The sequence below is a fragment of the Aethina tumida genome, chromosome 2 (assembly GCF_024364675.1).
Source record: "Aethina tumida isolate Nest 87 chromosome 2, icAetTumi1.1, whole genome shotgun sequence".
In the NCBI taxonomy this organism is placed as follows: Eukaryota; Metazoa; Arthropoda; class Insecta; order Coleoptera; family Nitidulidae; genus Aethina; species Aethina tumida.
In genome coordinates, this window is record NC_065436.1 from 37,893,526 (window position 1) to 37,909,425 (window position 15,900).

Below are 15,900 nucleotides of genomic sequence, written 5' to 3' on the forward strand. Positions count from 1 at the left end.
TTCATCGAATCGGGCTGTAATTTTCAAGATCATCTTTTTTTCTGATCAACTTTCAAGGAAAAAATACGCGTCGTCGAATTCGGTTTATATGTTTATACGTTTTCCTTTGAAAGCCGGTTTCAACTATTTTAATTTGATGGCATTTCATGAAGAAGACCAATTAATGAAAAGTATAATCTCAACTACATTAGACTTACTGTGAAGCATGGTGGAGGACGCATTATGGTTTGGAAATGTTTTTCTGGGTTTGGCATGGGTCCGCTGGTTATTTGAATAAACTCAAAATTCAAAATCAAAATATAATCGATATTGAAAAGCTCAGTGAAAAATTTTATTTAATTTTATAGTTGCTCTACTTTTGAACAGTAACATTTTGAGTCTTGAATTTTTTTAAACGTACACTTTTATCAAGACGGATGAGAATGTTATTCTGTCTCTCTCTATATATAGTATTAGCAAAAAGTGGAGCAACTTTTTAAAATTCAAATAATGTTTGTCTAGGTGATTATGTTTAATAAAATGTATATTGAATATTGAAAATTAACTTCCTTTTATAAATTTAGACATTACATATTTAACCAATAAAAAAAATAAAGAGTTTAATTTTACTGATGATGATTATTTGTTTTAGGCTGGTAAAAAGTAGACCAACTTATGCTATTTAATTTATTTATTACTACAAATAATTTGTAATTAGTAACAGATGGTCAATAATATTTGGATCCATATTTTGCTAGGACTTTTGCAGAACCGTGTATAAATCTTGCTGATTACTATACTCTTTGTGTCTTATTTTATTCCTCACTATCTCCCATAAGATTTAATAGAGTTTAGATCGGGAAATTGCCATGGCAAATTCATAACATTTCTTTCCTTAAAAGCCATTACTTTAAATATTTAGAAAGTGTACTTAGGGTCATTATCTTGTTAAAAATAAAGTTTTGTGGCATATTTTTATCTGAATACTGCACCATATTGGTCTTCAATATTTTTTTATACATAAAACGCTTCATGATACCCTCTATTCAAAGAACGGGACCCATTCCAAATCTCGAAAAGCAGTCTCATACCACTACCGACCTGTCGCCGTGTTTCACAGAGAGAGTGGTAAACTTTGGGTTAAACTTTTCACGAAAAGGTCGCCTTACATATGAAATCCCATCACTACTAACCAAATAAAACTTGATTTCATCACTCCAGGTCGCTCGTTTCCAATCATTTAAAGTCCAGTGTAAAAGGGACCTGATAAACTCAACTCTGGCTAGTCTGTTCTTCTCTGATAGCAGTGGTTTTTTTGTCTGACCTTCTCGCATGAAGACCCCCTGTAGCAATCTATCTTTTACGGTTCTTAAAGAAACATTAGTTCCAAGTTGGGTTTCACGTAGACCTTTTATTTTGATGAAACTCAGGAAAGGTTCTTTTTTGGAGTAGGATAAATTGGTTTATTCTGAAACCTATTTGTTTTTCTTGGTCGTCGAGTTTTATTTTTTCCTTTCACATTACCAAATCTTGAAAATTGTTGTGAAACACGCGTAACAATCGAGCAATATTAATTTTTCTTTCATCGGATTAAAATAACGTTACAATCTGGTGTATTCTGTAAAACTAAACATTATTGTCGATTTTGTAGAGATTAGTGACATTTTGAAACAAGTCTACTTTTTACCAGCTGAAGGTATAGTTTTTTGATTTGTCATTAACAGAATTATTTTTAATATAAAAAATATTGCACCTTTTACATAGCTTCTATTACTAATAATATTGTTTTTCTATATCTATTCCGAGATAAAGCCGTCTACGTTTTACACCTGGTATATTTTTATAAAAAAATATATAATAATTATTTTACTACAAGTGTTTTAGATTTTCAATTCAATGCAAGTATGTGTATATAATTTGAATTAAAACTAAGTGTTAGGTGACAAAAAGTTGTTTAAATTGTGTACTCTTACCTTAACAAAGCTCTACGCCACTTTTCTCCGGTTTCGACGACAATCAGCTGCAGTTTCATATCTTCCAGCTGTGCGACACGCACACACACACACGTCAAATTATTAATGCGTTAATACTGGTGCCATTCGGGCAGTCTTTTACTGTACTGCACAGAAATTATTATACAAGAGACACGCGACGAAAATATACAGTTAGACGATTGTAAATTTATGCAGCCTAATGCAGTCAAATCGGACGTACACCGAAACTGACCCAGTTGGTCATTTTCGTATTTTGAACTGCGGCCAAAGGATTTTCAAGGATTGTTCCTGCGATTCTAGTCTGTGTTGCATGTGTGTATGGTATGCATTTGAAAAATAAAAAAAATCGCTGTTTTCAACAAACCATTTATCGTGTCATGTCAACTTAAGTTAAATAAGGAAGCAACGTAACAAAGTGGTTACGAGTTGTGCATGTAAAACAGCGATGCGGTCGAGACGAAGGTAAACGTACTCGATTAAAATTAAATTATGTTAATGTCCGTTGTCGTAATTCAATTGCGGGTCCTTGCGAAAAAAAATCCAAACAGATAAGATTTACTGACTTGTAAATTGCCCTCTAAATTTTCCTTATTATTTTCGAACGGGATGTAACCGTCAAAATGAAGTTTATTTTGTGAGATAACAGATCACGCTCCTCCATGAGTTTAAGTCACACGACAAATATGCGACAAATTCATTAATTTTTTTGATTGCCCATTTTGCTGCGAATGAGAACATGTTCTTTAAATATTGTTTAAAACATAAAAAATCACCTTGAATAAAAATAACGAGGCCAACCAATAGCAATTTGCGCTAACCGTTTGAACAAATTCGAACGGAATATTTTCTAGTATCAACAATTGAAATCTTTACGTATTTCTTTATGGCCGTTTAAGGTTTTATCTTTAAGCCATTTACAAAAGTTCCAATTAACATACTAATAAACATTCCGTTTAAATGCTACAAAATAACAGATGTTTTCAAGTAAGTACTTGTATTTCGAAATGATGAAATTAAAGACATATTAAAAATTATGTGGGATTGTAAAAATTATATTAATATTAAATATTCCAGTGCGAATAATATTTGATGCGTTGAGATAAACAACAATGAATCATTGTTATTTATTGATGTATATGTAACAATATTTTACAAGTCGTAGTATTAGTCATTAATATGTAAAAAAACAATTTCGTTGCTTGCCTAAATGTGAATATTAATAAATAAAATCGTGGGGTTATCTGGATATATTTATTATCTAAAAAACAAAATCGTTAATTCTAACTTTGTAAGAGACAAAGGAAATAACAAAATTGTTGACTTTCCTACCTCAAATGATAGTAATAAAATTCTATTTATATAAAAATAAACAGTAAATCTAAATTTAATTTTAACCAACGTAAATATCATATTTAATCACACAATTAATCGATTTTGAATGTACGAGCACGTTATCATAATTAGAAACCTTTAAAGCGATATTTAAACGATTTAATCGAATTATAATCTCCAAATTTAACTTTGTATATTATGTGTAATCCTATCGTATTAAGTATTTGGAGGATTATCTTGATGTTAGGAAAGAAGCCAAAATGTTTGACCTATTTATGATAGAATTCCCTGTTGATATAAAATTACAATGTTTCAAATTGTGTTAATTATTAATAGAAAATGTAAATTTTCAATAAATCAGATCAATTGTGGTACTAACAGTTAAAAAAATCATGTAGATTAAAATAAGACTAAAAGAGATTTTAATCGAAAGACATGGACATGCTGTTTAATTGTCCCTCCAAAACGAAAAATCGATGTGGGTGTTTTTATTATACGGGCTGTATTTATAACCCTTATGAAAATCAAGGGTTGATAAATTAGTCTTCTTCGTCCGGTCATTCAACTCTATAATTTTCGTGATTTAATCTCGACATTCACATTTTTTTCGAATACCATTAATACGATTTTAATGGACCCCAAGTCCAACCCCAAAATAAACTTAATAGATTTATGGTTTGCTGGGTCGTTTTCTATTTTCTGGATTCTAGAATATAATGAATAATAAATATAAATAGTTTATTCTTTGGCGCTTTCCCAACAAGTTTTTGGAAACGAATTTAATTAACATTTTCTTTTCAGTTTGGGAAAATCTTGTTTTAATAATAAATATCAGAATGTCACATCTGTAGAAATTTTTTGCAACAGCTTGATAATTTTCCCACAGTTTGCCGTTGTTTAATAATTAATCGAAACCTTTCGTGTAATTTTTAATTAGCAAGCCATAAAGTTTCGAATTTATGAACTCGGATCTAAATTATTTGCTAGTCGGAAAGTGCGTAAGGAACGCGAAAGTAAAAAAGAAAAAAATCATGTCAGTGTGAAAACAGAGGCTAGTTATCATTTTAATTCAATGCGCAAATGCCAAAGAGTCTCGTTCCAAAGCAAAAACCGGGTTTAACCTTCTGACATTTACACGTTGTTTTTTGTAAACGCCCTTTCGAATTATCGCCGTTTTGTTCCATGGAAATTACTCCCAGGAAAACACCTTTTCCTCAACAACCTAATCAATGCTTTTGGAAAATTTTAATTAAATATTTTGATTCTCTTATATTTAAAGGTTAGATTTAAACAGTGAAAATTAAATTAAAATTAATAATCGATTTGTGTATAAAACAATAAGTTTATAGAATTTTCCCTTATATAAATACACTTTCTTAATAATCGACAGTCTAAAAAATTTTTAATGGTTCGATCGGGTTAATATTACTAATTACCACTTGCGTAAATTACATCCACACTCATACGCACACGAATTTAGTTCGCATGGTAACTGTAAAGACGCCAAACTGTCGCCCGTTCATTTCGACCCGACTATTTAATAAAGCGAAAAAATATTTATCACCGTCTGAAAGAAAATTGTTTTCGTCAATATTAGAGACTCAATTCGAGATTACTGACAATGAATTCTAAAGGGACTAATAAAACTGACCAGGGTTTTATTAATATTATTTATATTATAGTCATTCTAAAAAGAAAGTAATATAAGGACTATTATTAAACTGATTAAATATTGGAAACAGTTTGGTGGAAGTTAAAGAGTAATTATATTAATTTATTTTTGTAATTTACTTAAAATCATAGATAAATAATTAAAATGTTGATTTTCAAGATTATTGCCAATAAAATATATTTTTTATAAAATAAATTTTTAATTTTATTAAAAAAAATTTGTATTTTTTTTTTATTTAATTTTAGAAAAATATTTCTGTATAAATAAGAAATTGTCAGTAAAACATAATTTAATCTGTTAAATAAAATATATTTTTAGTATAAAAACTTGTAATACAAATTTAAAAGTAAGTTTTTCTATACACTGTATAATTTTTAAATTTGAAAGAAACTGAATTATAGAAAAATATTTATTAAATTATACAAATTTCAACATTGATGTCAAATAAAACAGATGGGCTGAAAAGTTCGTAGGCTGACACATAAATGGCACTACTAGTCTTAAATCCATATGATTTTCAGTTAGCTCTAACCCTCAAAAGACACGTATAAAAAATTGACAGCTGTCGTACTATTAGTTTGTGAGTTATAGCATTTTCAATGAAGCAACTTGGATAAAAAGTAATTTCGTGTGTTAATAAAACATTGCTTTTTGGCGAAAATACTATTGAAGCCAAGGCTTGGCTTGATAAACATTAAAATTAACCGTTGAGAGCACCGACAAAAACATCAAAAAAGTCCACAAAATAATTTCGTATAACCGTAGTGTGAAGTTGATTGAGATAGCTCAGACCCTAACGATATCAAAGGAACGTGTTGGACATATCATGGATGAATATTTGAGTATGCGAAAGCTCCGTTCAAAGTGGGCGCCACGCGAGCTCACAATCGACCAAAAACAACAACGAATTGATGATTCTGAGCAGTGTTCAGAGCTGTGCACTCAAGGTAGTGTTGAAAATCGACGCAAGCCAGGATGGCCTCAAAGATCACCTTAAAACATCAAGACAAATCATTGAGAAAATTTTTATTATTATTGATGTGGAAATACATGGCCCAGTTGCAGCTAGAAAACCAGTGCTATCAAAGAAAGACAGAGCGTCTCGTCAGTCATTTGCCAAATCCCACTTATTATGGACTCAGGAAAAATATAAAATTGTCCTTTGGAATGACGGAAATAAATGTAATTTGTTTGGGTCGGATGGTAGAACACTTGTGAGATGGCCAGTAGGGCAACGATACCATTTTAAATATCAAATTCTTACGGTTAAACATAGTGGCGGAATTATTATGGTTTGAGATTGCTTTTTTAGTTCTAAAGTTGGTCCCTTGATTCAAGTGGGGGGTAAAATGGATCGTTTTCAATGCAGGAACATGCTGGGAAACACCCCGTTTCCATTCGGCAAGAAAGAGGTGCTGCTTAGTTGGATATTTTAACGAGCCAACTATCTCAAACACACGTCTAAAAAGAGTTTTTAATGAAATATTTAAGTCCTATCTTTGGATAAGTACTACACCATTGCATCCGAACAAAAAAGATCAAAAGCAAACAACTTCTTCAAACCACACAAGAGCAGTGGCAACAAATTTCTGAGGACTGGAAAATTCTATGCCTAAAAGATGCCAAGCAGTGATAGAAGCCAAAGGTAACATTACAAAATATTTAAATATTTGAGTTATTGTTAACTTTTCATGAATTTTAATCAAAAAAATACTTTTTTCCAGATCAAATTGATTTTTTATTAAAAACAAAAAGTAAAAATGTGTGATTAATGGACCGACCTTACAGTATGTTAAATCAGGTTTGTCCAAATTTGCAACAGATTAAGGAAACATCAAGTAACATTTGTAACAAGTAAATAAATATTCAGTGCTTTTTTCACCATTGTATATTCTTTTCTATATTTTATATAGTTTTAAAATTTAAAAGGAAATTATTTATTTTATTTTGTCACCAAAATACTGTTTTCATGAAAAAAGATATTAATAATATTATTAATTATAATATTTCTTTAATTAAATTAAAGAATTTAATAAAAACAATAAGTATAGTATAACGGAAGGTTTAATATAAGAAAATATTTTTTTGTATAATTCTAAAAAAGAAACTAAATTATATAAAAATGTATGTATATTTAGTATATTTTAAAATATTAAATTCAAGATTTATAGTTATTAAAATTATTTTGATAATTGATAAATTAGAAGTACTATCAAACTTCACATCTTTTGTGAATTGAATACTTTATTACAAACTATACACTTATACTTAAACGGTATTTTAGGGTAATTGGAAATTAGGTTAATGGTAAATGATGGATGTAACCGATTTACGTAGCAGCTTAATTTTAAGACTTTTGGCGGATGCGCCGGGCAAGCAATAAGACAATTGAGAACAAATAAGGATTATAAATATTAGTATTAGAAGTGATTTCTAATATTACAATAACATAAACGTAGCAAATGAATGACGATATGACAAGATCACGTCACTAACAACCCGATGACGTCACATATATCCTTGATTCTCCTTAGGAAAATCCAGAACCTATTCGATTCGTGACACGTTTTCCCCGTTGTCCAAATATCGACATTCCCCCCCTAGTCCGATTTGACTGACAAAAACAAAACAAACTAACAAACAAATTTAATTATTGCGACCAGTGATCGATTCGTTACCTGTTCGATTATAATTCGTTCGTCGAACTGAACTGTAACTGATTAATTTTGGTGGTGGTTCGCTGTATGCGATTCGAACGCGTGTCGCCCTGCCGGTGGCACTGAGGCCCGTCGCGTCGATCCGGAGACCGGAGCGGACGAAGCGCATGTCCCGGACTCCGGTGTGTGGGCGAGATGCGATCTCGTTGTGCACAAAAAAGATATATTACAAATGATGTGTCAACGATCACTTTTTTCTTGTTTGTCGTCTCTTTTATGTTAATTTGTTATTGTTAATTTTTTGCCTACTGAATTTTCAAAAATTATTTCTTTAATTATTGTATATTTTATGCCTCAATTAAAAATTATTCACAGAATATACCATTAAAATAATTTCTAATATTCTAATTAAAACTTGTATTTTACATTTTAATAATATTTAAGAAATTAGCTTTTGTAATTATTATTTTATATCTTTCCATGTGGTCCTAGAAAAATTATTGCAACTTGTTCAAAATATTGTTTCATAATAAATAATAACCAATCAATTATACAAATAAATTGTGACTTCGTGGGATGCTGTGACGTAGTCGCATTTCGGAATGAATGAAAACTTTTACCCTCGCCATCGATTTTTAGTGACGTTAAGAAAGGCCATGCACCGAATTTAAAAATAGCTGTGACACAATCGAATCGAATCCACCTACACCCACAAAATCTGTGGTTTGTTATTTTTTATTTTATCTTCCGGACGAGAAACGCTAATTTAATCACGTGCGTATTTATTTTTGGGGTTGTTTTTATATTAATTAGAAGTTAATTATAACCACTTTTATGACCCCATTTTACAACCCCAATCTCATTTTTTATTTCGAAAAATACTATATAAATATTGTATTGATTAGTCTGATTAGAATTAACATTTCGTAAATTATTCACAATTTATAGTAAAGGTAAAAATAATTTTTATATGTTGCAATCAATTATTTTACGATGACATAAATATTTTATGAATATTGTTTTTAAAACCAATCAAAATAATAATGATATTATCGTTGTAATTTGAGCGAGAAGAAAATGGGAAATTGTGTTATGGTTGTGCTTACCTTGACCCATTTCAACTCGGCTCGATTTTCCCCTTCGGGTCAAGGAAAATGTAACTCAGTTACCATCACCCATTTCATTACCCTTTTGTTCTAATTGTCACCTTTGGACATTGCAGAAATACTATATAGTCTATATAGCCTCTGTCACGTAATTCGATTAGCACAAATAGAAATAGATCGGAGTCTCATAAATATTTATGCGGAGAGATCAGAGAATAAAAAAACAGATGTGTATTTTGTCTAGACAATGTGCTAATTAATAATCTATAGAGAGAAACGCCAGAATTTCTGGCGTGACTGCGTTAATAACGAAAATATTGACCCACATGTTCTAATAATACATCGCTTTCGGGACTTTGTGAACAAAAATCGAGATAACAATTGTTAAATTATTGCGCTTGAGTATCAAATTGATTTCTGTGACTGGTGGTGGACTGGTGGTACTCACCGTTCCACATCCTTTCGCTTCCGTATTTTGAGGTCGTCGACGAATTTATAGTTGATCTGCGGCACCGGATAGGCGACGAATCGTTCGGACGAATCGGTCGTCCAGGGTAAACCGCAACGTTCGGTGGATATTGTGTTCATATAAGGGCGGACGCGGTGCTGGCTGCAGGAACTCGCACACGATTCGTCGTCGCCCTCGTAACCACTGAAAAAAATATTTTTTTATTGTTTTTAATAGGCTTTTTTGGTTCAAAGTTATGTGTAAAATATAAAGAAATTTAGTTGACAAAGATTTATTGTTTGTATTTTTATTGTAATTTTATAATATCACATTATAAAAGAAATACTTTTCAATATTTCAAGAATTATTTAAAATAAATATAATAATATAATCCTTGAAAAATACAGGGTAAATCATCTAACTTATTTATTAGAAGTTTATGAAGAATGCAAAAAATACCACATTTCTAATTTATTTTGAACAAAAATTCATTACATAATTACAAAATTTTGGATTTTTAAATTCTACATAACTATATTATTTTATACGTATACTTCTGGACAAAAGTTTAGAAACTCTAAAATTGACTTTTTTATTATTCGAATACTTAATAAGCAATGAAAGATTTAAATAAAATTATTGTTCCTGTATAAGGGATTAATAAAAATACTTCAATAAATTCTATTTACGTTTATTTAGATATGAGTAAAATAGAATTTTATTCAAAATTAAACTTTTTTATTGGGACATAAATTTGAAAACCTTCTCAATAATTCAATATTTGGATAATAAACCAAAAACATATACAAGTATTAATAATTTGCTGCGTAATTATCAGTTTGTATGAGTGATGTACACCTTTTGTTCATGGAGTTAACCAATTTTCTGGTAAATTCTGAAGCAATTTTTTGCCATTCTATTTGAAGCATTTTTAGTAGTATTTTTTATTGTCTGCTGCCGTCTGTTTCCATCTAAATATCATGTTCTGTAGGGTTTAGATCTCGTGATGATGGAAGCCATGGCAAAGTCTGTACTTTGTTTAAACCAGTATTGGATCGTTGTCCTGTTGAAATAACCGTCATAGTGGCATATTATCCTCTGCGGAAGGTAGCATGTGATCCTTAATTATATTCCCATAAACAAATTGATTCATTTTTTCGATAATATGGATCAACGGACCAAGGTCATAATGATTGAAACAGCTCCACACTATAACATTGTTCCCTCAGTATTTAACAATAGATAATTAGTATTTTTTACTTAACCATTTGCTTACTGGTCGCCTTACAAAGTTATTGCCATCATTTCCAAATAAATTTAACTTACATCATTCATCGCTAAATAACACCAATCCCCACTTTTCATTGGACTACGAAAGGTACTCTCTTACAAAACTAAGCCTGTTCTTTCTATTTTTCTTTGTAAAAAGAGGTTTCTTTGAGGGTTTTGTTCCAAACAGTCCCATTTTTCGTCGTTTTCTTTGCACAGTCTTGGCAGATAAATTTTGAACGTTACCCTGCAGTTATTCTTGACGAATATCTTTGCCTGTCAATCGAGGATATATGTTTTATGCCCTGATCAAGAATTGTATCCGTACTGTGGAATCTGCCTGCTCTGGTACGATCCGCAACAGATCCACAAGTATCAAATGTATTCACAATTTTGGATATGATTCCTTTACTGATGTCCAATATTTCAAACATTCAATTGTACGACATACCCTCATTCCTAAAGTCTACTATTTGTTTTCGTAAGACCATTGGGATTTGCTTTCGTTTTGCCACTGCAATGAGAAGGTAAATAATACTGGTAGATGGTTAAAATAAATTAAATTTAAGAGGTTTCCAAACTTATATCTTGGTAAAAAACTGGGTCTTTGTGTACCTCTAATATATTTTTTTAATACTATAACTGCATTATACACTGTGTATTATTATTATTATTATTATTTTCAATTTTAATATACAGAAAGTTTATTTCAATATTATTTTTTATAATTATTGTTTATTTACTATTTTAAACAATTATAGTATATAGTTTCCAAACTTTTGTCCAGGAGTTTTTGACCTATTAATTAGTTTTTTTTTTTTAAATTTAACTAATTATCCACGAACTAAAATGTCTGTATTAACACAAATTTTAATGCTGAAAAGATTATTTTTGGCATCTTAAACAAGGACCGTTCTCTGTTATAAGGATCAATGATTAGTACTCTCAAATTAAAACATACATAATAAAGTTATTCATTTTTTAACATGAATAAAATTAAATATAAATAACGTTATACACCCTTTATAGAATTTGGGAGTACAAATAATGATTTCTTAAGGCCTTTGGTTAATACCAAAAACGAATTTTCCAGTACTTTTCGGAAAAACCAGAAATGAAATGTTGTTCAAATTAAATTGGAAAACTAGTTTAAGTTATGTTTTTTAAAAAAAGTTTTGTTACTTACAATTTTTTGAAATTATATTTTTATTTTTCAATAGAACAAATAGCAACAAGTTATTTTTACAGTTGCCCATCGACTGACCGACTTTAACAGCAGCAAGATAATTTCATTTTGTAATAAATTTATTATTGTTTCGGTCACGCGATACATCAATAAAAAGTGGCTTAAACGTCGAAAAATTTTGTAATATTCTAAATAAAAATAATACATTATGTGACACATTAATTGACTTTTTCTGTCAGCCTCTGATAAAAGAAACATTATTGTAATTTTATGAGAACCATTTAAATTTATTGAATATATATATATATATATATATATATATATATATATATATATATATATATATATATATATATTAATGAATGTTGCAACAATTTTAATAATTATTTATTACTAGAAAAAACCTTTCAATTGTGCTTCAATTTACTAAAATTTATTGGTTCCAAATAAATTAAGTAAATTGCATATTAATATTAAATAAACATTTAATGTGATTATATTTGCCCATTAATGTCTAGATGGAAAAAAATCGATTCGAATAAACAAGCAACGTAAATAATTAAATGCACAAATGATCATTTGAAAGTTCATCGGTCATAGGCGGTTAAAATCGAATGGACAAGGGCACACGTTTCGTTTCCTTTGTACGTCCGATGGATCGAATCGAAGGAACGTTTGTCTAATTAGGGAAATGCTTTCACCCACAGTTTTTTTACCCGGCCGCACCTCGAGGACGAAAACGGGATCGGTCACGAGAAATCACACGACAATCCGTTTCTACTCCTTGGCTATGTTCAATTTTCCTCCTCAATTTTTTCAAATTTAGTTTTTTTTCAGATTATCCATTGTTTGTTGCTCACAGAGCTTCAAAACATTTTTTAAATAAATTTTAGTATTACAAACATTCATGTTCAAAGAATTCTTAAATCTGAATAAAATAATATTTAAAACTTTTTTAATCTTTTATCTAACTAAAAATGTTTCAATATTATAGCATTTTGAATATATAAAAATAAAAGTAAATATTCATATAAATCGATTTGTGTTAATTATTCAACAGGAATGGACGGTTCCAATCGATCGTCTTTTGGTGGAGAAAGATACATGCAATCTTAAACCCGTTATCGATTTGAAAAGTAAGGTGTGTTTCGTAATTACAATAATGGAATTTCTGTCTTCTTTTTTATGATATTTTATACTTTAATTAGAGTTTTCGTATATTTTCTTAACAGTGTTTGCTTCGATTTTGATTAGTTTTGTTTCTTTATAAAACAACAGAAAAACACATTTTTCAAAATGTTATTTCTAATAATATCAATAAAATAAATGTTTTACAAAAATTTTTCGCATTAAAATATTTTTTCGAAATAAATAATTTATTAATCATACAAGAGAAATTTTTAAAAAATTAAATAATAGCTTTTTTAGTAAAATTTCTCCTGAGAGCATACATGTGACTCGCCCAGAATCTGACACGGAATGTTAATTAAATTTACTATTTATGCAAACTCGTGTCGTGTTCATTACATTCATTCTGTCCAAATTAACATTTGAATTATATATTTAACTAAATAGATTTTATATTAGCTCAATTAATTTAATATTCAAAAAAAAATTGTCTGTCTACTTTTAAAAATGCATTTAAAATGAACAAATTACACTATACATAAAACACGTGAACGCAATAATTATTTATTGATTTTTTATATTATTGCTTTTACGACTGAATATTTAATTCGGAATTCAGTTAATGATCAGGTATGGTTTAATGACAGTCTGATGAATTATAATAAATATTCTATTAAACTACATTGTACGATCCGAAAAAGGTTACAAATTAATTTATATGTTTTGTATGTTAAATAAATTTTAAAAATTGTACAAAATGAATTAATAATTTTGCAGTGTTGTAATTTGTTCACGGTTTGCTGCCACAATTACAGTTAATCAAAATATCGAAGGTGAAATTTGTCATTTCTATTTTCAGATTATTATTCATTACATTTTTAAATGATTGCAATTTAGAAAATGTAACTGGCGACTTCGCCACAATTTTAAATTAATTTTATAAATTATTAAAATTTGTGTTATAAATTCAAATTAAATTATGTGCTATTAAATGTGACCTTTACATATATGATAAATGTATGTTGAATTTTATAAACCAAAATTATATAGTGTATCACAATGTGTTGTTATTTACGAATTATAAGTTCACTTAAAATTATAGTTTCGTAAGACTATTATTAGTTTTAGCGTAAAAATATGAAAAGAAAATACTATACTGTACTAAAGAATTTAGTATATTAGTTATACTTATATATTTATATTTGGTACCTTTCATTTAATTTTTAAATATTCTTGTTAAAATTAATAAAAATTTATTGTTTAAAACTTTCTTTTATAATACAATACTTTTTTATTTCATTTAACAAATGTTTTATTTTCAGAGAAGATATCATTATTAATTATTAATTATTTTTTTGTTTTTCTCAAATAAATTTATATTAAACAACATAAATATTTAATAAAAGTTTCACCTTTGACATTAACAAAAAACAAAAATTTTTTATGCCTATTCGTGTACTTATTTAAAAGCTTTTTAAACTATACAAAAAGTGCCAGAAACAGAAAGAGAAAAATAGTGAGAAAATAGTGAAAATTGAACGAACAGTAGTCTTCTATATTTACTGTGTCATTCTGATGCGTTCGGCGCACGTTGTTCACCTGGTCGTGGAGACGCGACTGCTGCCGTTCGACGACGACGACGACGACGACGACGACGACGATGACTGGTAATCCGCGACGCACTGTCGTTCCATCGAGGTGGTCGCGACGCCGACGAATCCGCCGAATCCGCCTGCGTCGGGTTCACTCCTCCCTTTTCGTTTTCAAAACACACAGGTGTTTACAATCGACTTTTTAACACGGACAAAAATATTGGGAAATACCTGGCACATTTTTTCCATTCAAAAACGTTCACAATACACACTAGTTTTAAATTATATAAAGATTTATTAAATATATTTATAACAAAGTTTCAGGAAATGTTGGTACTCATAAGATACTTCGATGATACAATTTTCAGTTACCGTTTCTGAATAAATAAAAAAATACTGAAAATCAGTAAAAATTGTTATTCTCAGCACTTTGTGAATCGATTGATCTAAATACAGGATATGTTTTGGGGTCTGACGGTAGTTTATAGGAAAAAAATAAGCTATATCTGTTCATAAGAACCTTAAAAAAACCGAGGTTATTTTATTAATTTTGATTTTTAACCATGTTACGATAACGATAAAAACATGAAACTATTTTTTTTTTATTTCGTCATTCAATTATGACCTTCGGGAATTTTTTAAAACCGGACGTCACATTGAAAAAAATTAAAAATCGATTTTTTGCTCAAAAAAAGATTTTTAATTTTTTCTTTTTATGGTATAATTTGAAATGATAAAATACAGAACTCGATTTTTAATTTTTTTCAAGGTGACGTACCGTTTTAAAAAATTTCTGAAGCTCATAATTTCAGCGAAAATTGAATGAGGAATTCAAAAAGAAAAGTTTCATATTTTTATCGTTATCGTAACATGGTTAAAAATCAAAATAACCTCATTTTTTTTCCTAGAAGCTACTATCATGTCCTAAAACATATCCGGTATTTAGATCAATCGATTCAGAAGGTATTGAGAATAACAATCTTTTCTGATTTTCAGAATTTTTTAATTTATCCAGAAACAGATAAAGATCTGAAACTTGCAGCATCGAAATATTTTATGAGTAGCAACATTTCAGGAAATTATAAGTGCGATACCTTTGTGGGGCCGACTCGGTATTCTTATCGTTCCATGGCTTTTGAATATTTTATACTGATTAAAACAATAAAAATTGAATACTTACAATAAATATTTTATAAAGTACATTTATGAAAACAATATTTAAAGTTGACGGGTTTTAAAAGGTAATGATACGAATGAACGAAATTATAGTATCTATACACTTTTATCAGTTTATGAATAATAATTATAATTACCTACTAAGTAATTCAACATGTACATTGCGGTGCATATAACGTACAATTAGATATGCATATCAATGTACACGTATCACCGCAAAAATTAAACCACTTATGCATTCGTACAACTGCGTAAACTATTGATTGTTAATATTAATAAAATAAATTTTTCATAAATGCGGAACTGAATAATTGATCAACTATCGATTGTTTTGGCCAAATATCCAGACGAATAATAAATG

The 15,900-nt window shown here is 29.2% G+C and overlaps 2 protein-coding genes across 4 annotated transcripts in view; one reads left to right on the top strand and one right to left on the bottom strand.

Moving 5' to 3' along the window:
* Positions 1-15,586, bottom strand: part of LOC109595189 (phosphatidylcholine:ceramide cholinephosphotransferase 2) — a 33,041-nt gene extending 17,455 nt beyond the window's left edge. The window contains exons 1-2 of one of the 3 annotated variants that reach the window (XM_049963391.1): positions 15,544-15,586; positions 9,189-9,392 (exon numbers count right to left, since the gene is read on the bottom strand). In XM_049963391.1, the coding sequence (XP_049819348.1) occupies positions 9,189-9,392; positions 15,544-15,566 (227 nt within the window). In that variant the 5' untranslated portion in view covers positions 15,567-15,586. The other 2 variants (XM_020010494.2, XM_049963392.1) reach the window with 2 other exon arrangements.
* Positions 1-15,900, top strand: part of LOC109595226 (uncharacterized) — a 72,158-nt gene that overhangs the window by 11,317 nt on the left and 44,941 nt on the right. The gene's annotated exons all lie outside the window — the stretch shown is intronic.